General features: G+C 40.7%; 1 protein-coding gene across 1 annotated transcript in view; it reads left to right on the top strand.

Annotated features, from left to right (window-relative positions):
* Window positions 1–23,805, top strand: part of LOC122814099 (large neutral amino acids transporter small subunit 4-like) — a 430,411-nt gene extending 406,606 nt beyond the window's left edge. Inside the window, exons 15-17 of the mRNA XM_044086716.1 lie at window positions 4,983–5,056; window positions 10,797–10,920; window positions 22,710–23,805. Of these exons, the coding sequence (XP_043942651.1) occupies window positions 4,983–5,056; window positions 10,797–10,920; window positions 22,710–22,829 (318 nt within the window). The 3' untranslated portion in view covers window positions 22,830–23,805. The remainder of the gene's footprint in view (window positions 1–4,982; window positions 5,057–10,796; window positions 10,921–22,709) is intronic.
* Window positions 23,806–25,874: the final 2,069 nt, after the last annotated feature.

Genomic DNA, 25,874 nt, shown 5'->3' with positions numbered 1-25,874 from the left:
CAAAGCACAGGCTATAGTAGCATAGGAGGTTATGAGCTTTCTATTGTGACCTGCTACTCATAAATATGTTTTAATTTCTCATTTGATACTGGGTATATACCAGCTTTTACAGCCTCTATTTTGCCTGTTTGGGGACTAATTACCCCTCTCCCAGTCACATATCCCATGTATCTTGCTTCTGTCATACAAAGCTTAGTTTAGGCAGCATTAACTCGAAGTCTCACCTATACTAGTGTCGAGCATGGTTTATACTTTGGATAAGTGTGACTCCCAGGGCCAGAGTCAGAAACACTTGCACTTGGTATAAGTGATTACTCCAGAGTAAGCCTGTCTTACAGATGGATCAAGCTACCCTTGAATCCCAAGTACATCCACATTTAACCTCTTGCTACTCCTTGAATAAATTCACAGTTAAGCTCCTGGCATTCCTGGTGTAGATCCACAGGTCTTCCAGTGGTTTTCCTGGTATTTCCAGAGCTTTTTCTAGTCAGTCTCCACTCTTGGCTTCAAAATTCCTCTCTGTAAGAAACAAAGGTTTCTAACATTATGAGTTTTCAGCCCTTCTTTGAGCAGCAGCTCCCCAGGTGATTAACATTATACTATGCTAGTCAGTCTTTACTACTGTAACGTCTTCCCTTTAAACATGCTAGCTCAAACTGGTCAGGTAGCATAGCAGAGAATGGTCTTTTAAGACTATTAACCCAGTAAAGGGAAGGAGGGTTAGAATTTGTATTCATTTGGATTTGTTAACCAGGGTAGAGACTGAACCAACTGGACTTATTTCAGGCTCAGTGTGGGAGAAAATCACAAATCAAGAAAAGGCATAGTATCTACACCGATGAGTAAAAAGCAGTAACAACAATGAAATATACCAAACCATAAATGTTACATATACAAGTAGGAAAAATCCACGGTGGTGCAGCGGTAGCGTTGTTGTCTCACAGCAAGAGGTTCTCCAGTTCGATTCTCAGCTGGAGTGTGGGGAGTGCCTTCTGTGTGGAGTCTGCATGTCTTCCTCTTGGTTGGGTGGGCGTTCGAAAGACATGCTTAAATGGGTGTGCCTTCGTTGAAGGTTAAACATCGAGCTGGCACCTTGGCGTTCGTCAAAATCTACTGCCAATCATTAGCGGACCGGAGTTCCCCAGTGGCGACCCCTAACTGGGAAAAGCCGAAAGACAAACAACAACAAGTAGGAAAAACAGTTACAGAAAAAGAAGAACAAGCAGGCAGACAAGAAGCAGGTAAAAGGAAGGACATAAAAGATTAGCGGGTAGAAAAGTATAAGAGAGAGAGAGAGGGAAACAGAAAAAATAGTTGAACAGTACAGAAGTGAGAGTGAGAAAAGCGTGAGGACTGAAATGCAGGAAATGAAGATGGTGGAGTGGAATGGTGTAATGGTTAAAAACGTGGGAACAGGTGAACGTCTAACCAATAGATACAACATATGAATAAAACATAAAATGGCAATGCAACAAAGACAAATGGAGTATATCAATACACACAACAGACATACAGCTGTTATTTAACTAAATTATTTAAATAGCTAGGAATGCACATCACCAACATCAGGTGAACAGCCCAGGAAAATGATGGTTACCCTGCCAGAGGTTTGCAGAAAGCCCACAATAATGGAATGGGCAGCTGAACTATAGGATGATGTAGAAGCATACAGTCATTAACACACTATGTGAATATAAAAGTTTAAATAAAAAATAAATGTGATGTGTAGAACTGAATAGCTATGTGAGAAGTGCTCTTTAATGGGATCACTTATTTTAAATGTTCTTAGTGTTATGGAATGTGGCTAGATATGCCTCTAATTTAAAAAATATGACAATGGATATATCACAATAACCCAAATTTTTTTAGGACAATGAATGTTTCACAATAGCCAAGTCCATTATACCTTAATCTGTACTACTAGCAAACGGCACCTTTGAGCACCAGGCTTATAGTCAACAGATTAATTATCGGCACTTTTATGTGTGATCACTAAAGTGCAAATACTGGGAATTTCATTTAAACAATTGACATTTCTGTATCCTAAAAACTTATCTTTTCCCTAAAACATAGTGAGGATGCAAAGGTGCATTTTTAGCACTTTTCAAGTTATTTTTTGAAACCATGGCTGCTCTTTAAGTGTTTTTGATGTGATGTGAAAGTTCTTGAGTGTTAGTCACAAAACAGTTGCACTTCTATGAAGCTGGCAATGAATTCTGTGATTCACAAGCAGTACAGAGCACTATCCATAGTTTCTTATCACATTCTTCTATACTATAGTTGTCTTCTTCTCAGTTCTTGAATCTGAGCAGCTCCATGGTGCTAGGTCTGAATGTCTTTATGGTATAGCAAGGCTGTGTGGCCCCAGCAAGGAATGGGGCCCTTCTGCTGTAAAATATGTCATACATACTCTAGTTGTTGCATATGGTTATGGAGAAGGGGTCTCCCATTCTCTGCACTTTTTTGTCTCCTGATGCCCCCCCACTTCCCCCTGCACACCACCAGGTCCCACAGATGATGTGGGTGCTTCCATCAGCCACTGGTGCAAGGTTAGGAGCCTTACCACAAACCTTCTGTTGGCTGCCTGTAAAAACAACTCCTGAAGGAAGAGAGTGCTGTAGTTAGAAGGCAGCAAGGATAAATACAATGTAACAAACTAATTAATTTATATTGTACTAGGTATAACTGTCACACATAGCATAGACCTACACCATGGTAACTAATCGGTTCTGCCCAGTTCGTGTTTTCCTAAATGCAAAACACTTTGCATTCATACACATTTTTAGAAGTTTGTCTTTTACATACAATGCATTTGCATTCATGGGTCTAACAGGTGTAGCCTTACAGGTTTTTAGAAGAAATAGATTGGTGTATTTTTCCATCAAGTAACCTACCTGCTCACAGTGTAGTCTGTTGCACACAGCATTACACCTTCTAAGTGGCTCAGCACGCCAATGTTATTTTTTTTTTCAGGTTTATCATTGAAAAATGTTCCCCTGCTGTCTAAAAATACAGTAACGGCACCTTATTGTCGCCAAGGCAAAATGACAGCATAAATCACATGTGCAGGTCTATGTTTTATCCGGTCAAAAAGGATGTTAGTCATCCTAAATTTCCTGTTCATTTGTAACTATGGTAGCCATGTTTGTGTGGTCAACCTCAGGCTAGAAAGTGGTGATGGTCAAGGCAATTGCATATTTCACAGAGTTCCATATACAGGTGATAACTGGTGTTACAGAGCCAGATATTACTGCCCAAGAGCAGGTAAGAAATGCAGAGACAGCCATGAAAAAAACTATCCATGTCAACTTTGATTCTCTGCACTCATGCCCGCCATCTTCACTGATAGCTACACAGCAGCTGATTTTAACTGCATTTTTGTTTTTTAAGTGTTCGTTTGTTATATAATAATGGTAAGGAAAATTTAAAATTAGTTAAGAAGCACCTCCAGTCAGATATTTTCAGTTAAAAAAGTGGAAAGTAGAGCAAAATGTGGGAGTTTATTTGGCCAAAGTAATGAGACAAGATCTTTTGACTGCTGTTCCGATTCTTCATTGACAACAAAAAAAGCCTCCCTTTACTCAGCACTTTTTTAGCAAATGGCAAAAGTATACATGCTGGATAGTCTTGTCATTCTGAAAAAACAGTTGGAAAGAAGCAACACCCTGTAAGTTAAGCAACATAGTATCGGTTGTTAGTTATTGTTCTACTGGGTGAAGCTCAATGAAAGCACAACAAACATTGTGGAACGTGGGAGAGCCCCCTGACCTGATGTTAGAGGTTCTGATCTCTACTCCACTAGTGAAATAATTAACTCTAAGCTCACATTAGACTCTGTGGAAAAAAAAAGTTCCCTATGCAGTTCAGTATCCTACTCCCAGCACATACCTGTCATGGCATGTTTTAACACAAACCTACTGTCCTAAGAAATGTAAAAAGAACATAAAATGAAACAACGGTTTGGGATAGCACACTGTTTTACAGTGTGACTACTAAAGTTAACTCTTTTTTAAAACACATTATTATTAAAGCATGTTTCTATACATATTTTTGCTCTGACAAATACTTCAACAGCAATGACCATATGCTTCTGTGCAGTTAGTAACTGTAGCTGTTTTCAGTATATCGCTACATAGAATATTTTAATTTCCTGAAACTAAGTCACCTCGCAAGCTATGTCTAAGGGTTTGAAGTTTAAATGGTCTGAAACAAACCAAAGCTCCTAGCTTTAATGACATTTTCAGATTTATTCCATATTTTGACAATGTCGAGACTTCTTACAATCCCCAAAGCTCATTCTTACAGGACATGCAGTTAAATAGTTCAAACCTTTGCTGTGCTTTTTCTCACATGGCAGGTTAGAACAAAAAAGCAGTGTGCTGGAAATTTGATTTAAAGGCATTAAATATACAACAGGTTACTGAACTTTGGTTTACTTATTTTATAGAACAAAGGCAGCTTGAGTTTAGCATGCCTTACTTTCTTCAGATGCAGTCCTTTTGATTGCTTTGAGAATGTTAATTTTGTAACTTTCCAGACTAGCAGCTCTTTTATGCACAAACTACTCGGGAGTTTACCTCTGACCCTTCCTGTGTGTGCATGTGTTCTGCATCAGTCTATGTAATGAACTTTAACAGCCCTCAGCCTCTTATTAGCTGTGTCAAGCTTAGTTTTTAATGCAGTTTACTGGTGTACTGATGGTACAGTTTCTTCTCTGTATACATATGAAACACAACCTAATTTCAGGAACATCTAGTTCAGAGTTTAATGGCACTGACAGTAACTCTGCAGCGATTGTTACTGTTGTATTTTTTTAAGTTAAGTACCAGGGACCATGATTAATGCTTACAAACAGATAATACATTTAACTGTCATTTGTACTGCATTTAGATGCATGGTTAGCAGGGTGTGAACCATTGCTAGTTTTAGATACCATAAAGTATAAAATTATTTATTTATTTTGTTTTGTTTTTTCCCCACAGGTGCTGGGCTTCATTCTTCACACCATTGTCCGGAGCTCCTCGTTCCTGTCCTACTGTGCTCTCTATACTGTTCTGTAAGTAGCAGAAATAACAAAAATGTGTTGTCATGACAACAGTCTTCAATGCTTCATGTGTGAGTGTCCTGCTAGGAACACTTATGTATTTATTTATTTCATTTATTTATTGACATTTGATTACTGGGAAAGTACGACTAGATAGGAGCCCATTTTCAGTAGAGGCCTGGGGAGAAAACCTCCAAAGTATTACAAAACATTTTAATAAAAATAATTGTATTGTCTTTAAAAATTATACAAAAAATGAATAGAGTTTAAATAATTATACCAAATTGGACATAATATGAAAACATTGGTTAAAAGTAGATACAAGTTAGATGGCAATGATTTAACAGTTAGAGAAACGTGCACAATGTTACGTGAATTTAATGCCACACTGATCATTTACAGCATCTATTTTATTTTATGGAATTTCCCATGATGCACTAGTCTCACTTAGACTCTAGGACATCAAACACAGAACTGAAGGAGGATGAAAAAACAGCTGTGTGCAATCAAAACCTGTGCAAAAAAGGAAAGGATTGATTTATTTATTTATATACATTTGTTTACTACAGTAGTGCACTGATTTATACTGACCAACTTCAGGCTCAGTCCAGGTGAAATACAAAATATTTCACAAATGAAAAAGGCAGAAATGAAAGCAGTAACAGAGTACTTCAGATTAGTTAGTGTAATCTACGTGCAATGTTTCTAACACGGGTCAACCTTCAGTAATTCAGTAAGAGGAGCAGAGAAGTAGAAAAGAGATACAGATGAGGTGTTAGGTGATACGTTCTCAGTTGAAGCAGGAACATCTGGCTTACAAGATAAGGTGTTTCTGGTGTTGCATTCTGAATTTCGAGTTGTGTTGATTTCCGTTAAGTCGATGGAAAGCTTCCTGAAGAGAAGGTGTCAGGAAGGAGAATACATGTGCAGTGCTACGGAGTTTGATTCTAGGGGTAATGATAGAAATTACAACTGTCACAGTACTGTGAAAGGGGAAGAAACACCCCTACCAAAGCTTTAGATTTCCAGAAAGAAGTGTGGCTAGCAAGGAGGAGCTCAAGAGGTAGAATAATTAATTTCTGTATACAAAGATCAGTCAAAGAACTTCTTACTCAATGATCCAACACAGTCACTGTCCAAGATTAATAATAAAGATAAAAAGCAAAAACAGAATAATCCATGCAGCAACCGACTTCACTGAAACAAACACTCATGCAGTAGCCTCATTACCCTGAAATAATTGCAACAGCTCCAGTAAAAAGTGAGAAAAAAATGTTTATTTTAATTGTAGTGTGATTACTTTTATATGAATGTAATTTTGCCTATTTCACAAGTGATAATTCAATAAAGGTGTTTGGGGGGAAAAAACTTGAATGTACCAAAAGCAAATAATCCATAAAAGTTAACTAACTTCATCCCCTTTTGTCTAGGACTTCATCAGAACAACTGAAAAAGTTTTGCCTCAACATATATAGAAATTACACAATCATATGACACCTTCTTCAGTTGATGCTCATATTAATTAATTAAAATGTCAACATGTTAACTAATTTCTACAATTCTATGACTGAAACAAATCATACAAAATACATAAATGAAAAATGTTTGAATAAAAATACAAATGCCTCAATGAAAAAACTCATGCATTAAATACTAATCTATATAAAAAACTGTGACATAAAATAATTCCCATAAGCTGGCAACATGGCACAGAAAACTATAGTGATTGTTCAAATAGAAACATTTAAAACAAGTGTGAAATATAAAAAATTATGTAAAAATAAGACATGTAAAATTGTACCTACAAATAACCCTTTATACCTCTGAGGGTGCTATTTGATTTCATAACTTCTATATATGTTGAAGAAAAAAGTTTTCAGTTGTTCTGATGAAGTCCTAGGCAAAACGGGATGAAAGCATTTAACTTTTATTTGCTTTTGACACATTAAAGTTTTTTTGCACTCTTTACTGGAGCCATTGCAATTATTTCAGAGTAATACCACTACGTGAGCATTTATTTCAATAAATAAAAATAGCAACAATTAATGAAAGCCTGGTAACTGGGGTAAAATGGCAGGATTTTCAGGTCATCCATTCAAAAGTGATTTGTTTTACTCCTTGGCTCATGAATACTGTGCCTGCTAAAAGTAGATATGCACACCACTCACACCTCAAGGCAGACGCTTGTTCACAACATCTGTAGAGGAACAGCTGCAACAATGGAACAAGCAAACTTGTCCTGCTCTACCAAACACATGCAGTAAGTACAATGCACCATCACTTACAACTATGACAGGAGACAAAATGCTGTTTAAGCCAGACATGAATGTAACAAGTGTGCATTGTGCATGGACAGTAAGAGCACTTCTTAACTCATGACGTTATTAATATTTTTGGGGCCCTTATGGAGCAGACCGTCAACTGCCATTGGGGTGTCTCCCCAATCTTGTACATTAGGAGTCACTACTGACTCTCCAAGACCTTACCCAAAACCCTCCCATTGCCTAACAAGAGATGGAGGCATCCCAGTGCAGTGACATACTCATGACCATAGGGAGTTTTATTTTTATTTATATATCCCATTTCCCCACCTCAGCACCTGTCATGCAATGATCTAAGGCCATTACAAACAAAAATATCTGTCAGTGTATGCTGTAATATTTTGTAAGCATGGGATGCATATCCCAGTATTATCACCAGGTCTGCAATCCCTGCTTATGATCCACCCCTCCCGCAGGATAGGAGAGGCAGTAAAATATCACTGCAATTTTATGCTTGCAAAGAAAAGAAAGATTATTGTCACAGACCTTAACAGAAGGAGCACTGCAAAAGAAGGTGAATTAACAGGGCAACATATATATTAGGTTAACCAACAGTATGGAAATAGTGTGTTTCAAAATATTAAAGCCAATGTTAATGGATCACACTTCTGTAAGCATGCTACAGTGTGGTTCAAAATATTAGGGCAAACATTAATAGATCATGCTTCTGTATGTATAACAAAAGGCATCAATGATAATATTTATGTCATCTCGTGCACTGACACACTTGGACCTGTACGCATGCCATCTTGTGTGTAGGCACACAACTGAGCCTGCAGCCATATCATCTTGTGCAGGCACACACCACAACCTGCAGTCATGACATGCTGAGCAATCACACATCTGTGCCTGTGGTCTTATGCAAAGTACCCATACAGTCAAAATTACAATAGGAAAGATGAAAGGCCAGTGTAGAAACTGCAGAGTTTCTATAAGATATGCCTTGAGCCTGGACTCTGGAACCTCCGCAAGTTTTTCTTTTGAATTCTGTACCAAGTAAAGCTAGAATTAAGACAGATGATTTGAATAGCTGATAGTCCTTAACATCAATCTACTTAATGCATTGAACTTGCTGCCATTTGTCAAAGTGCTGCAAACTATGAAACATACAGCTGACCTAAAAAATCATAAAAGAGAACTAATAAACTTAATTGCTCTACTCACTCATTCAGGGGCCAAGGCAGCAGAAACAGGGTGCCTCCTGGCTACTTGAATAGTAGTCTTAATCAGAGTTGTTTCATAGGGGGAGTGTTCCAGGTTACTCAGGCCTCTTTATCAGGACCTCCCCAAGGAATTTCTGGGGGAGAAGGGATGGAATAGGAGTTTAAGACTGGTCTGAGTTGTTCTTCCTAAGCCAGCAGGCAAATCCAAGGAAAGGTCATCAGGAGCAAGACAAGAAGGACTGGACTCATTGTCTTTGCCTGTCTCTTAGAAAATGACCTCAGAGTCATCTGACTCCTCATAGAACCCTGAATATAAAGTAGTCCCACAGCCCTACTACCCACCAGTGTAAGCCCACACATGCTACTGTGCTACGGACAATATGTCACATACTCACAGAATGTTTCATTGTAAGAAACTGGCCCAAGGTAGTACACCTGCCTATTGTAGTGAGTGTTAGAGAGATCTTTTTTGGTCCATCCCTAGTTTCAGACCATACTACTTAAGGCTGCAATTCTGTACCCATGACTCCAGTTTCCATCAGAAAACAAACACATGCTTGATGCCAAGACTGTGGGCAAAAAGGCCTGAGAAAGGATGGCCTGCTGGACTCTCCTTGACTGAGATCTGCCAGCCTGGCTGGACATGGGAATTTATCATAAAAGGGGAGTCCTCTGGCCCAAGTGCAACCTATCCATAACTGAGTAGCTCAAGAGGCCACTCCAAGGGATCAGGTTGTCTGATCTCAGACTCCAGGAATTCCTCAGTGCCTTGTTTGTACAAAACCTGCAGGATACACCCTAGGATAGGAGCTGAAGGCACATGTCCACCAATCCACACAAAGTGAGAAGGGGTTGTAAGTTAACTGAGGATGAGTTTGATGTATTCAGATACTAAGTGGCCAGTTTAACACCAGACTTACATTTTGAAAGGCTAAGCCACAACCGGACCTCACTGTATTTCTGCTTTTGGTGATGCTCTTTTCTACCTGCAGCTGCATGGATGACCATCCAGCCTTCATTGTCCATCATCTTTGTTAGTCACAAGCTTTTCTTTACAGTGCTGTAGAATGGCAGGATTAAATGGTTGACCCTTCTGGCAGTTTTTAAGATAGAGACAATACAGACAACAACAAAGTGAGTCTTGACTTATATCCTGATGGGCACAAAAACACTCAAAATCAAATAAATAAATTAATTAAAACAGTGGTGTTTAGGCATGTGAATAAATGCTGCCAATGACTGTTATACAGATGACCTAAAATGTGTAATTGGAAAAAAAAGGTTGATAGGATGCTTGTGTGGCAGAGTATTCCTTCATACTTGCTGCATAATGGGTGATCAGAGTATTACATCATACTCTGCTGCATGATGAGTACAACGGTGGTCAGAGTATTATATCATACTGTACTGTATGATGAGTACAACGGTGGTCAGAGTATTACATCATACTCTGCTGCATGATGGGTACAAAGTTGGTCGGAGTATTATGTCATACTGTGCTGCTTGATGGGTGCAAAGGTGGTCAACATATTACATCATACTCTGCTGCATGATGGGTACAAAGGTGGTCAGAGTATTATGTCATACTGTGCTGCATGATGAGTACAAAGGTGGTCAGAGTATTACGTCATACTCTGCTGCATGATGGGTACGAAGGTGGTCAGAGTATTATGTCATACTCTGCTGCATGATGAGTACAGCGGTGGTCAGAGTATTACATCATACTCTCTTGTATGATGGGTACGAAAGTGGTCAGAGTATTACGTCATACTGTGCTGCATGATGGGTACACAGATGTCCCTGAATACGGGCTGCTCCAAGTGTTTTCCTAGACAGTGACTAGTAAAGAAGATGAACCCAATCAAGGTCCCATCAAAGTGGATCCACAATGTTAGATGTCCACTTAATGTCTGGACACTGCACGGTCTTCCATTTCCGTACGTGTTCCCAGACAGACTCTTCATTTCTTTCTACTTTTTTCCTAAAATATGTTTTTGGTCATCTACACTAAAAGCTAGCTATACAAATACTACAAGTTTAAGAATTTACCTGTTTGCCTGTGGTCTGGCATATGCTGAGAAAGTTGCTTAACGGATCAGTTTACCTCCTTGACAAAGAAGTAAATAAATGATACAGAAGACAGGGAGATTGTTGCAGCTTTTTTTTTTACCATGTAAAGTGGCTTGTGAATATTAACCATGTTACAGCAAACTGATCCAGAAATGCACTTTTTCTAACCTTTCATTGAACCTTTTTCTCTCTCCGCAGGTACCCTGCTGCCCATTTTGGAAACCTGATGGGAGTTTATGTGCTGACGTCTACCATCTTCAGTCTACTGCAGCATCCCTTGTACCTAGCAACCATAAGCTACCTTCATAATAATCCCTTCTGGGTAAGACAACTTTCTGTCTCAAGTTGCTAACTTCAAACAGACTTTTTTTTAATACTAGTCCCTGGAAAACAGAGATTACTGGTGTCATGTCCCTCCTGTGGGCCAGTAATCAAGGAGCCTCAATCCTCACCACTGACACCTGCAGGGAATGTTACCTTAGAACAAAGATAGATACATACAGTATTTTCAGATGCAGCTCTCTGCACCAAGCACAATTTCCCTTAAGAGCACACAAGAAGCACACTACAGACCTGGGACTGGATTTTCCTCTCCAGGCCCCCAAATAAGACTTCATTTTTCTTTCTGCAGAAATCAAGTGCTCTGTGTCCCTGTTCCAAGTAGCTGACAAACACTCTCTTTGACATTTGATTTTCACACACACACACACATGCCTGGGAAAGGGTGGCACATATTTACCCGCTATACCACCTCTACCCAGACTATAAGGTAGATTCACTGCCACCAGACAGCTACTTTAAGGCTCTTACCAGGTGTGATGCCCATGCACTGGCCCAGTAATCAAGGAGCCTCAATCCTCACCATTAGCACAAGTGAGGGGTGTGCACATTGGGGGATAACATGTACACACACAGTAAAGTACAATTTTCCTTAAGAGCACACAGAGATCACAGTCAGTCTGGGACTGGTTCCTCCCTTTCTCTCCAGATCCCCAGTATAACTCCACACTGGCACTGCTATAGGGTCCAGATCTCAGCCTAGTGGTCAAGCTAAAACCTCCAGCACCCTCTCTGTCCAACCAGTGCTTCATGTCCCTGCCCAAGTAGCTGACACACACACACTTTAAGATTTGATTTATATACAAACACGCAAACACTCCTGGGGAAGGCTGGCACAGGTTCTCCAATTATGCCACTTTCTGCCCAGACTATAAGGTAGTACCGACTGCCACCAACCGCTATTATCAGCTATTATAAGGCCCTTCCCAATGGGTGACCAATTTCACTATGTAATATTACTATTATCCAATAGTAAGTGTGCCGAACAGCAAGACAGTTGGAGTGGCTTGGACATGCAATGCACTCTAAGAGTTTAAATTATCTCTACACAAAACAGCCACCATTGAAAGGTTTAAAAATATTTAATAGTAAATAATAAAAACACAAGACGAATCTCATCATTTCAACACAGTGCTAATCAAGAGTTCAGAAATCACAGGAACTTTAAAACAATATTGTATGATAGTCTGACATAAATATAGAAAACAGCTAGACTAATCTGGCTAAATTCCTATCTAACTCTAAGAAAAACTATGTCCTAAATAACTTTACTTACAGAGCAAAGCAATTGCCTGGTGAGTTGTTGTCAGCTCTGGATCAAGATACAAAATGCTCAATCTTTTTCTCTGAGAAAGTCTTAAATTGATGATAGCCAGTACTTCTGAGTCATTTCACATTACGTCATTTTTATCACTTCTCCTTTAGTTCCCAGGCTAACAGAAACTCAAAATTTACATTTCTTTGTAAGCTGCACCTGGCCTGGAAGTCACAGCAATAAAAGACACTTTTACACGTACAATCTAGTGATTTTCTCTGTCTTAATAACAATAGAAAGAATTTGCTAGCCCAGACATCCTGTCTCCAAGCTTGAGATCAAACACAGTTGTAATTCTTTACTTAACAGCTTTCTTCCAGCAGGGTGCACTGTGGTTACATTTTTGAAGTTCAGCATATAGCACAGTTTTCTTACATTTAGTTTTCTTTACATTTGTAAAACAAGCCTGTGGATTATATTAATATTTACAATGACATAGAATTATCTACAAAATTCTATCTAGCTAGGCTGGCAGCCTTCACACCAGGTACCTGATAACTCTTAATAAAGTTAATACTTGTACAAATGGTAATGTTTAGCCAAGCGGAAAGGCTTTCAGGAGCATAAAACCACAGTGCCACCAAATAAATGCAATTACTCCCAAAGATTAGAATATTTTCTAAAAGACCAGCCACAACAAAAGGCTTAGATATATTTAATAATGAATAATAACATAGAAAACATGAAAATACTGAATATCTATTTATAATAAACACCAGAGTTTCAATTCACAGGAAATATAAAACAACACAGCTGGAAAGATTCAGACAGATACAAGAAAAAAAGTTATGTCTTACCATAGTGTTCCATCTGTATTGCCAATTTTCACTAATCCTTGACTGTGGACTCAGTTCCAAGCCTCGGAACCAACTCAGATGTTATTCCAGCTGATGTCTTCCAAAACCTCTCGAGCTAGGCACTACTCATAATGCTCCTCATCAAATTACCTAAGACTGAGTTTGCATACAAAAGTGACAGGCAAGAAGTACTAGATAAGAGACCATATATGTGACTCTATAATGAAGCCAGTCTTTAAGACTATTTGGTCAACCAAGAGTTCTAAGGCAGGGAGGGAGAGAATGTCAAGGATTAGTAAAGATTGACAACATAGATGGAATGTTATCGTAAGACATAACTTCTTTATCTGATGTTGTCAATCTTCACATAATCAGAGTCCCTAGCTACCTGAATCTTGGGCAGTCTCATGGAAGAATATTCCTGTGCACCACTGAGCTGAATGATGCACATTCCCTAGAGACCTGGACCAATTTGTAATGAGTAATAAAGGTATGAGGAGATGGCCATGTTGCTGCTGCACAAATCATCTAAGGAAGCTCTGGCTTGGAAAAACTGCAGAAGCTGCTACAGCTCTCACTGAATGCGCTTTCATAAGCCATGGTGGGTGGAGTCCCCTTTTACTGTAAACAAAGGAGTCCCTAATCCATTTTGCCAAGGTAACCTTAGATTATGGATTGTCTAAAGAGGCTGTAAAAAGGTAATAAACAGTTGGCCAGATTTTCTAATGTCATTTGTTCTATGAAGGTAAAAACATAATTGTCTGTGTACATCTAGTAAGTGCAGACAATATTCCCCTTTATTTGAAAAATTAGGAAAAAAGACTGGGAAATATATGGTTTGATTGATAGTTGACTTTTTAACAACCTTTGGTAAAAAGGAAGGATTCATCCTGAGGGAGACCCTGTCCTTATGAAATATCAGATAGGGGAGTTGGACGGACAAGGCTTGAATTTCTGATATTCTCCTGGCTGAAGTGATAGCTATCAAAAATAAGGTTTTCCAGGACAAGAACTTTAAGTCACAAGTTGCTGAAGGTTCAAAGTGGGGATAAATAATAGACTGCAGTGCCAAATGTAAATCCCATGGAGCAGAGGGTTCTTTAAATGATGGCCTGAGCATTAAGGATCCTTTCAAAAATGCTTTACAGAGTTTATGTGACGTAAGTGATGAACCGTTAAAACTGATATGGAAGTAAAATATCGCAGCAAGATGCACTTGAATGGTCGAAGCTGATGAGCCAGATATAGTAAGGCTAAGAAGTCTAAAACTTTATTTACAGGTGCTGCATATGGGTCAATATTAAAGTCTTGTGACCACTTAGCAAATTTGAGTCATTTGTTATGATACTATTTTCTAGTTGAGGGTTTGTGGTGAGCTAGAATGATGTGTTGAACCGGGGAGGTGAGGGAGGAATACATGGTAATCATGGCAACTGGAGAAGCCACACAGTGAGCTTGAGATGCTTAAGATTCAGATGAACCATTCCCTGTGGGTGGGATAATAGGCCTGGAGATGGGTCCAGTATCCAGGGTTTCCACAGTAGATGAGGCCAAGGGAAGGGGAAACCAGACCTGTCAAGGCCAGAATAGGGCAATGAGGATTACTCTGTTCTTCGACCTGTTGGCTTTCTTTAGAAACTGACATATTAGTGGAGTCAGGGGAAAAGCATACAGAAGACCAGGGGGCTAATCATGAAGGAGAGCATCTCTGGGTGACTCCCCTGGAGGGGGGATTAGGACAAAGTAACTGGTGCACTTATTGTTCAGAGGGGAAGCAAACCGATCGCAGCAAGGTTTGCCCCAGTGGTGGAATATCTTTCCCGCCACTACTGCATTGAGGACACCACTTGTGAGGCAGGATGGTTCTGCTCAACTTGTCTACAATCACATTAGAGCTCCCCAGAATGTGCATTGCCAATAGAAAGTGGTTGGAGGAAATCACCCATTGACAAACTCTGAGAGCTTATTGACAAAGAAGGTATGACCTGGTTCCCCCTTGTTTGTTGATATGCCAGACTAATGACACGTTGCCTGTTTGAATTGCAATCATTCTAAAAAGGAGGATATCTTGAAAAGCTTGCAATGCTAGGAGCACTGCCCTCATCATTAGAACATTGATATGCAAGTTGACCTCCAGCTGGGATCAAGTGCCTTGGACTGTCTTTCCCAGATAATGCCCCCTCACCCTATCTGGGATGCATCCGGGGTCACTATGGCCTGGGGTTGAGAAGGGATAAAGGGATGGCCCAACAAGATTTCATTGGAATGGAGACACCAACTTAGGTCTTCTTTGCAATGATTGGTGATCATAATTAGATGGGACATTGGCTGATTCATTAGGGACCATTGAGAGGCCAGAAGTCACTGAAAAATTTGCATGTGGTATCTGGCCAGGGGACCAAGAGTGATGGAGGCTGCCAAAGACCCGAGAGTTGGAAGAATGAATCTCGCTGTTACTTTCTTGCTGCAAATGATTTGGCTCACTTGTGATCTGATCCTTTTGAGTCTTTCTAGGGGAAGTGATGCAAGGCCAGTGACTGTGTCCAGTATCTCTCCAATGAATTCCAGTTTATGAGAAGGTTCCAGATGGGGATTTTTCGTAGTTTATGGTGATTCTTAAGCTGGAACAAAGATGAAGAGTGTAATCCTGTGCCTTTATGAGTTGACACCTGGTGGGAGCAGTAAGGAGACAGTTGTCTAGATATGGAAACACTCGGAATCCTAGCTGCCTGAAATGTGCTGCTACCACTGCCATGCATTTGGTAAACACCCTGAGGGCTGTGGTGAGACCAAAGGGCAGTCCTCTGAAGTGATAGTGACTGGCTCCCAGCTGGAAGTGGAGGAATCTTCTGGAGCGTTTGTCCATTTTTATATGGTAATGCACATCCTGAAGATCTATTGAGCACTTCCAATCATCTTTTTCCAAGAATGGAAGTATTCACTGAACCAGGACCATCCAGAATTTGGTTTGTTGGACTGATTTGTTCAGCTGACTGAGATCCAAGATTAGTCTCCAGTCCCGTTTTCTTTGGCACTAAAAAGAACCTTGAGTAAATTCCAGATCCTCTCTGGTCTGGCAGGACTGCCTGGATGGCTCTTTTCTCAAGCAATTTTTGAATTTCTAAGACCTGCCTCCCTGTGACTGGGTGGAATGTCTGGGATTCTTCTTGGTCTTTTTGGTGCATTTGAAAGGGGGATGTTGTAACCTCCGGAAATGATCCCTTGCTCCCATTTGTCTGTCATCATTTCTAACCAGGCAGACTGGTGCAGGGATAATCAGGCCTCCTTTCAGGATCACTGGTAGGAGTTACCAGAAAAAGATTCTCTGGAACCCTGGTTGTACGGGCTATTTCTGCCTCTTAGATGGCATCTTCCATTATTACTTCCCCCTCTGCCCTGAGGGAAGTCACTGCCACATGAGTCTTGGAAAGGTCCCTGGGTCTTTTTGAACCATAGCCTCTCACTTCTCTGGTTCCAGGAATAGGGCATTGAGGACTGAAGAAGCATACGCCCATAGCAAAAAGGGTCTTCCCATCTTTCTCACATCTGGCTACAGTCTCTTTAACCTTGGGGCCAAACAGGGATGATCCATAAAACACAGCATTGATGAAAGAAGACTTAAATTGCTCTGTGAAGTCACATAAGGGCATCCAGGTGTGTCTCCTAATGGCGATGCCTGAACCTGCTGATCTCATCATCCCTTCAGCAGCATGAGCAATCAGCCTCATGGATGAATTGGAAACTGATTCAAAAGTGGTGAACTGAGAAGAAACCTTATCTTGAACTCCTTCAGCTGCTGCTCCTGTAAAAGAATCTGAAAGCTCTTTAATCAGATCTCTCTAAAGTCTAGTAAAATGCACCAAATAATTCAAGGATCTGAGAGCGAAGGTCAATGAAACATATACACACTTCCCAAATCTATCCACAGTCATAGACTCATTGTTAGGAGGATGGATGGTAGGACTTTCTTCAGCAAGCTCCTTTTTAGTGGCTGCTACCACCATGGCATCTACAGGAATACCCTTGGCCCAGTATTGCTCATCTTTTGAGGTAGAGAGAATCTGGTCTGGTCTTTTAGGGATTGTCTCAATAGAGTCAGGAATTTTCCAAGCCCACTAGGTGATCAATTTAATAAGATCATCAGCAGGTGGAGAGATCCAAGAGATAGAGGACTGGGCATGAAAAGCCTCTAGGTATACCAATTCCTCTGAGAAAGGTTGGAGGGTAATCTAGCCACCCCTCTGTTTCAGAAATTTGAGGATGTCCCCAAAGGAAACATCTTCACAGGGTGACTTGAAGGAACCTTCCCCTTCATTGAAATAAGTATCTTCTGTGAAGGACTCTTCAGGAGAGTCCAAGTGATTCCTCTTGCACTTTTTCTTCAAAGGTACCTCTTCAGAGAGGTATCCAAAGATGATATAACTAGGGTGGTTCATTTCTGAGGCTTTTGTTCCCTCTGTCCCAGGGAAGAGACTGGAGGAAGCTGCAGTTGAGAGGATGGACAAGTTGTTTGGCCTGACAGGGAAGGCATAGACTGTTTGTCCACAATGGACAAGGCCCTCTCCATAGCCTGGAAGGCAGGTCCCCCATAGATGGATGGGAGCCCAGAACTGAAACAGACTCCTTCAAAACCGTGGTCCCACTCCCACACTGAGGAAGCTGCCTCCAAAGCGGAAGCCAGGGTCAAACTTACATATTCCAAAGCCCCAAGGGACATGGAGGGCTCCAAAAGAATCAAAGTTGATCCCCGCCCCTCAGAACTGGCAACAAAGCCCCAACACCAGCAGGTCTCCAGTTCCAGCAAACCGGAAGAGCTCAAGGCAACTTATCAGTGCCAGAGAAGGAGCTCTGGCCAGCACCAAAACAGTTGAAGCTGGGATGGTCGGTACAAGGGACTCTGAAATCTCAGCTGGAGTCAAAGGAGGAACTTGCATGGGCATAGAGGATGGCAAGGTTCCAGAGCTAATAGGGCTAGGAACCAATGATGGAGGTACTCCCCTTGCTGTCAGCAGCTTGTCCACCAGTCTCATAATGTCTGACTCTGACAGGCTCTTGGTGGACTGAACAGAGGAGGCCATTGAAGACCTTGGTGGCAGTCTCTCTGAAAATGGACTCAGAGGATGGTCAGCGACTGGATTAACAGAGGTTAAATACAATGTCTAAGGTAAAACCATCATCTGAGGCTCTTTTGGTACCGAATGATCTCTTGGTACTGAGTGAAGAGCTGACTGCACTGATACTGGTGCTGAAAAGTTGGTGTAGTAGGAGTAGTATCTTTTCCCACAGGTGTTGAGGAGGCAGTCAGCACCAGGGAAGACTTGGCCAATTTTAAAGATTGTTCCAAGGAAGCCATCGAAACCAAATGAGAGCATTTTTTCAGTTTTGAAGAAGAAGATGATGAAGAAGAAGAACTGGCTTCAGTCTTGGAACCAGAGATAGCCTCTTCAAACTCAGGTTTTACAAGTCCTTTAAGTATCAGCTTAGTTTGTGCTCTATCGGGTCCTAGCAGAGAACCTTTGACAGATGGCGCAATCTTCATGAAGATGGACAGCACTAAGACAATACACACAAAAGTTGTGCCCATCTGAATTTGGCATTTTCCTTTCACATTTTTGACACCTCTTGAAGCCAGAGGTGCCTTTAGAGGGTTTGTCGGCCATGAGAGAAACAAAAGGCCACCTGACACACAGAAACACACACACTCTATCACAAACAGACTTAAGAAAGAGAAGATGCTTTTTTTTGTAATAGAAAAGGAATGAAAGGAAGTGAGAGGGGAAAAATTACCAACAATGGTAAGAGAGGATACCCAAAGATAAAGGGGATAAGTACCAATGATGGTACCTTAGAGTAACTAATGGTAAAAAGGCAGGAAAAACACACTCATACACTCACCTGTAGAACAATAGAGGAGTGGGTAGAGAACATAGAGCAAAGAATAAAATTAGAGGTAGAAATTAAAAGAAAAAACTAACTTACAACAAGAAGATAAGCCAAAGCTCAAGAGATTGAATGAATGCCTGTGGCACTACGAAGCAGCAAACAAGATCTGAGGTAATTTGGTGAGGGGCATTATGGTTAGTGCCTAGCTAGTGAGTTTTTGGAAGGAGCAAGCTGGAATAACAGCCGAGTTGGTTCTGAGGCTCAGAACTGAGCCCACAGTCAAGGATTACTTGAAGATCGACAACATCAGATCAACGTTTAACTAATCTCACTGTATTTTCTAACTAACTGAAGAATTACCATTCCCTAGTTAAGTTACTTACATAAGCAAGGCAAGATGAAGTTCTTTTTTTGTCAGTTGAGAGTCACTATCACATCTCTCACTAATATCTAAATACAATTTCAGTGCTGGTTATAGAATGACATTACATCTGGTCACCTGACTCTGTGGTTCCCACACTACCCCCTGGCTAGATGCTGAACCAGGATCTAGCACAGATGTGTCACAATGCACACCTAGGACTTTCCTAAGGCATCTGGAGACTGTCAAACAATTCCAATACTTTCATCTATCTGCAGAAACCAACTAGCAATTCTCTGGCACCCCAGGGTAGCAATTAGCTCACCACTAAGGACAATAAGAGCCTAGGCTTTTCCCAGGCATTGCGTCCCTGGCTGCATTCTTGCATATGAGATAAAATCTTTATGGCCTAAACCAAGTAATTTAATTTCTGGCTATTTTTCTTAAGGTAAGCTGAGCTGAGCTTAACCCTTTCCCTTCCAGCATTCTCTGTTAGCATATGTACATTTCATCAGTTACAATACAGTCTGACATACATGTATATTTCTTTTCTGTCTAGCAGGACCCACTGTTGATACATTTTAACACAAACATGTGTACAAATCAGTGCGATAGTCAAATGGCATATAATTCTTTACAAACTCCAGCTAGCTATGCTAGCATATGTTACATATGCACTGTCCTACTCTCTCTGGAATAGCTAGCACTACCACACATCATCACAACTGGTATAAACAATACCGAAGATAAGTGTGAAGAAAGGATTTGTGTTTTTCAAGTGTTGATATTGCTTGTTTACAAGATGTACAGCATGTCAGTAAAATGTCATCAATGTGCAGTCCTTGGTTACAAAGTGAAACATCATCCCTTTTGTGCAACAGTGGCACACACCTCCCAACCTCGTAGTGCAAGAAATCTGGACAAAAGCAAAAAATAATGGGGAGACAAAGGCCCACAACTAAGGACAATTTTTAAATATTGTTCTTACAAACTTAGAAAGTTGCTAGAATAGGAGGTTTTATTTTACTGTGCTTTTTCTGAAGGATATGAAGTCTGAAACTCAAATGTATGTCATTATTTAATGATTTCAATCCTCACTGATTTTCCAAAAAAAACACAAATGTTCTGCGGAACAGACCAAAAATATGAAGCAAAAATCTGGGCATTCTGTGAGAATCTGGACAGCTGAGACGTATGCAGTGGCTGGGTTTGAGGCACGCTGCTGCTTAAACAAACCAACGTATGTTACTGTGCCTCTGATGATATGAAAACAAGCAGGTGATAGATGGAAAATGAGGAACTGATAGTACCGATTGTTAGGACTTTCTCCTATCTAGTGAGTCTAATTATACCCCAAAGGGAGTCTCTGTGTCACAAAATTCAGACATAGTCAGCCCTTCACTGCACAGATGTCCCTGTATACTGTCCGTACCTTGGGAAGAATGTCGGCCATCCTCTGCTGGTACCAGTCAACGAACAACATATAAACATGTACAAATTCAGTGCCACTAGTGCCTGCTGGTAGCACTGAAATAGCCATATTATACCATCAGTATACACAGGCCAGGCAATAGCACCCCCTGCTGCAAGCACTGATATGCCTCTCTTTTGATATCAGTATACAGAATCATACTGACAGTACCCCTGCTGGTAACAGTGATGTATCCCCATTATAATATCAGTAAAACCTAATGTAGCACCTCTTACTAATAGTGGTGTTTTTTTTTTGTAGTACAGCTATACTTAAGAAAAAAGTACACCCTAATGGTAGCAGTGAATATCTTAAATGTAATGATGTACAAAAATTTGAGGATAACATTCTCTGCTGGTAACACTAAAGTATTTTTTTTAAATACAAACAAACCAGTGACAACACCTGTTGGTAGAACCCTAATGATGCATGTCCTTTTTCACTGTGACATACGTCTGTGCTATTTGGCACCTTAACCATTGAAAACCTGGCAACTCTCACTAATGAACCAATGCCATTTTAAGTACCATGTCTTCAGTGAGTTTCCAAACTATATTTGGTTCCCCTAGGCAGTTTAGTAGATTGCAAAGTCTTTGCTCTTTATGCCAGACCAGCACTTGAGAAGACAGTGTTCATGGCTCCCAGCTCAAGTACCACGCTTCTCTCCTCAGTGCCACTTCATTCCATAATGCCACATATCTGCACACTCTTCCATAAAGGATACTCTGGTTCATTTGCCAGATTCTCAGACATAAATAATGCTAGAGTCACTACATTTGAATACAGTGACTCCTCATATGTCAAGCAGCATATCATACAATAGCTGTACTCCTACAATTTTCACTGCACAGACTGTCATCCATCACCAGTACATAAATACTGCTACATAAGTCTCCACCTGCTCAACCACTCCAATCCTCCACAAGAAATCACATTCATAATAGCCACAGGCTATATACCAATGCCAGCAAGGTAGGTCCCAGCTCTATGGTGCAGAGGGAGAAAGCCCTGCCTGAGACCCAGATGACCCAAGACTGATTAGCAGTTTAGGAAGCAGAAGTAGCTGGAGAGGGATGGGTGACAGAGATGCACAGCATACATCAGCAGATGGATTAATTATCATCTCAGGAAGCAGAAGTAGCTGGAGAGGTGTGGGTGTGAGAGATGCGCTCCTTATATCAACAGGCTCACCTGGCAGGGGGGGAGTAAGGGAGGGTTGCGGTGGCTCCTTCTCCTTTGGTGCTCCAGGAAAGGGCATTGCCTAAAACTATGAGAACAGACCTGGGGGGGGACATGAGTGGGCCCACCCAAGCTGGTGTGACAGCCCTTGCAACGGCATGTCAAGAAGCGGGGCACACCTTTACATCAGGGATATAGGTGATTCTTCTGCTATGACGAATCACCCACATCACCACCAGGGATGGAATTAGATCCACATGTACAAAAATTCTCTTATGGCTACTTGGGTGTCTGCTCCCTGAGCAGGTCTAACCTCATGGAGGGTGAATGAATGAATGAATGGCTGGCTGGGAATAGATCTTGCACCATAAGGAATAAATGGGCCAATAGAGAACAGGGAACGGATGATTACCATGCAGCGGGTCGACTGGGACAGAGCCCATTTTCAGGGGAGGCCTGGGGATAAATGCTCGAGATGCATGTCTTTGGAATGTGGTAGAAAACTGGAGCAGAGGAAACCCACGAAATGCAGGGAGGACATGCAGACTCCACATAGAGGGCACCTTAGCTGAGAATCAAACCTGAATACCTCTTGCTGTGAGGCGACAATGGTAACCACTGCACCACCGTGCCACCCATTCTTATTCTCTTAACTTAATTCTCATAGCTTATTCTCAAAGGTTGTATCCAGCACTGTAGATATAAGGCAGAGGTGATATACATATACTACTACTGATATATTTTAATTTGCCCCCCTCTACTTTAGGTTCATCTTGGATTCCTGATTGCTGCTTTCCCAGGTTTCATGATTCCACTATACCTCTGTGTGCGTAGAAGCAGTATTGTCAGGCACAGTGACACTCTGGCACCTGCAGCACGCATGTAAACAGAGAGAGAGAGAGAGAGAGAGAGAATGCCCGGAAACCTACAACAATGCAAACTGTGGAACTCTGGCTGCATATGCAGATATCAAATTAGCTTTCAGTTTTCACAATGAAGAACAGCATGTGTTTTTCCAGACAACAGTACCTTTTGGAGGGTTCCTATCAATTTTCCAGATTAGTATCTCAAATTCAAAGCAAAGGCTACAAGGACAAAAGTGGTAAGAATTCATGCAAGACGTTCATCTTCATTAAATGACTGTGTTCCGCAACTAAATCAGTCTGGTATGAGCACAACCACCGTTACCTTTTCAAATGCTGCTGTTGTAAGGTATCTCTACTGGGATCAGAGTTCCTTATTCCTTTTTTTTTTCTTTCTGGTTTATATTCATTTCATGATTTAATATACTACATAACAGTAATATACAAAAACACCCTGAATGGGGTATGACAGGTTTGGTAACATTTTGTAAGAGACTGAATTCTGTCAAGGCTCTCAGTCATATACCTTAGGTACTGATGGAATACTGGGAGTGTATGTCACACAGCAGTGATATCAATCAGTGGAAGGAAATGTGTGCCACCAGGCAGCAAGTCCAAAAATATTATTGCTGAATTCTTTTCTGTTAAACCACTACTACAGTGTCAGTTTGACATTTATTAACTACCTGCACATAAACCTTCAGTCCCTTCTGTCTGCCTGATCACTTTTAACAGGCCAAGACAAAATTACAGACTGTGACTGTAGAAGGGATGAGATTGTGGACACATTTAATAATGTCAATAAATAATATGAATTCTGGATCACATTACATGTAGGAGCAATGTTACAGTACAGTTTCATGCATACCTTTCAGAAATGTAAAAATGTCTAAAATGGGTATCCTTCATTTATATTTATTCCACAAAATGAAACTGCTTTCTAGATAATACCTACTTTACAAAATATATTGAAGTAACAATAAATAATTTACATTCAAACTGTGTTGTTGCTTTGTGTTGCTCTAAGAAACGGTGTTTTGTGGTAATTGTGTTATACAATGAGTATCCTGCTAGTTGCAGCTAGCTTTATGTTACACATGGAATTTTTCGGTAATAATTGTTCTGTGATACTAGTACTGTATCTTTTAGAATCCTGCTGCAGTAACTTCCTTGATTACAAATATGTTCATAGGTAGGTACTAGGCTATCTGCCCGAGGGCATTTATAAGCCTAGCCAGAATTTGTTGACTTTCGCCACCCCCTTAGATTAGTTCCCTGTGCCTCTGTCCAGCAGAGTTACATTTAGGAGGGCCTGGTGTACTAATCAGTCCGTGATTTTAATTGTGTTATACTCAGAGGATCCTGTTAACGTTATCACAGTGTGATTACAGCTGTATTTTAGACAGAATATAGGGATCACACGGCATCTACAGAAAGCTGCATTTCATGCAGCAGTTACATTTGCACTTTACACGTGGAATACTGTGGTACTAATAATCACATGATTACAGACATGAATACATAGTGAATCCTGCTGCAGTAACCAGTCCACAGTTACATTTGTATTTTACACCTGGGATACTGTGGCACTAATAATCGCATGATTACAGACATGAATACATAGTGAATCTTGCTGCAGTAACCAGTCCACAGTTACATTTGTATTTTACACATGGGATGCTGTGGCACTAATAATTGCATGATTACAGACATGAATACATAGTGGCTCTTGCTGCAGTAACCAGTCCATGGTTACATTTGTATTTTACACATGGGATACTGTGGCACTAATAATTGCATGATTACAGACATGAATACATAGTGAATCTTGCTGCAGTAACCAGTCCACAGCTACATTTATATTTTACACATGGGATACTGTGGCACTAATAACTGCATGATTACAGACATGAATACATAGTAAATCTTGCTGCAGTAACCAGTCCACAGTTACATTTGTATTTTACACGTGGGATACTGTGGCACTAATAATTGCATGATTACAGACATGAATACATAGTGAATCTTGCTGCAGTAACCAGTCCACAGTTAACATTTGTATTTTACACATGGGATACTGTGGCACTACTAATCGCATGATTACAAACATGCATACATAGTGAATCTTGCTGCAGTAACCAGTCCACAGTTACATTTGTATTTTACACAGGGGGTACCGTTGCATTAACTACATAATTAGAGACAGGTATGCACTGGGGATCTTGCTGTAGTAATCACTCTTTGGTTACATTTGTATTTCACATAGGCATTACTTCTACAGCTACATTTGTGTTACACAGATGTTACTGTGTCAGTAGTAACTACATAGTAACTGACAGACAGATATACACAGGGAATCCTGTTGTAGTAATCTGTCTGCAGTTACATTTGTATTTTACACAAGTGACACTGCAGTAGTAATAAATACACTATTACTAGTTCATAGGTACGTACTAGGCTAATGGCCCTGGAGCCTTTACAAGCCTAGCCCATAGAAGTGTCCCGGCATCATGCCGCCCGACATTAGTTCCTAGTGCCTCTATCAAGTAGAGCCACTGGAGTGATCCCTGGAATTAACTTGATTTCTCATCCACTCATGAAGATTTCTCTTGAAGAGGCCCAGTGAGGTGCTCTGCTTGACATGTATGGGAAGTCTATTCCAGAGCATGGGCAGTCTCTGGGTTATGAACCTGCCCCTCCAGCATGTTCTGTTGATTGTGGTAATGAGGGTGAGGTCTCTGAAGCGTGTGGTGTGGAGGGACTGGGATTTCTTTAGATGTAGCATTTCTAACAGAGCTGGGTCAGACATGGCTTTGTAAGTCAAGCAGAGATCACCTCTTAGTAGACAATATGAGACAGAGAATAACTGGAGTTTCTTGAGTCTGTCCATGTAGGACATGTAGGTACTTTTGTGGCCTTTCCAGCTGTTGTATGTGTCTAGTGAGGTACATGCCAAATGGGGCATTATACTCGATGACTGGCCTAATGAGGGAAGAGTAGAATGAGACGATGACCTCTTTCTTCATGCAAAACCCTTGGTAATGAGATGTGCCACACAGAAGGACTTT

The sequence above is a fragment of the Protopterus annectens genome, chromosome 10.part0 (assembly GCF_019279795.1).
Source record: "Protopterus annectens isolate FY-2018-M chromosome 10.part0, PAN1.0, whole genome shotgun sequence".
Taxonomy (NCBI): Eukaryota; Metazoa; Chordata; order Ceratodontiformes; family Protopteridae; genus Protopterus; species Protopterus annectens.
The sequence above is the reverse complement of the archived record's forward strand: the minus strand, read 5'-3'. Positions and strand labels throughout refer to the sequence as shown.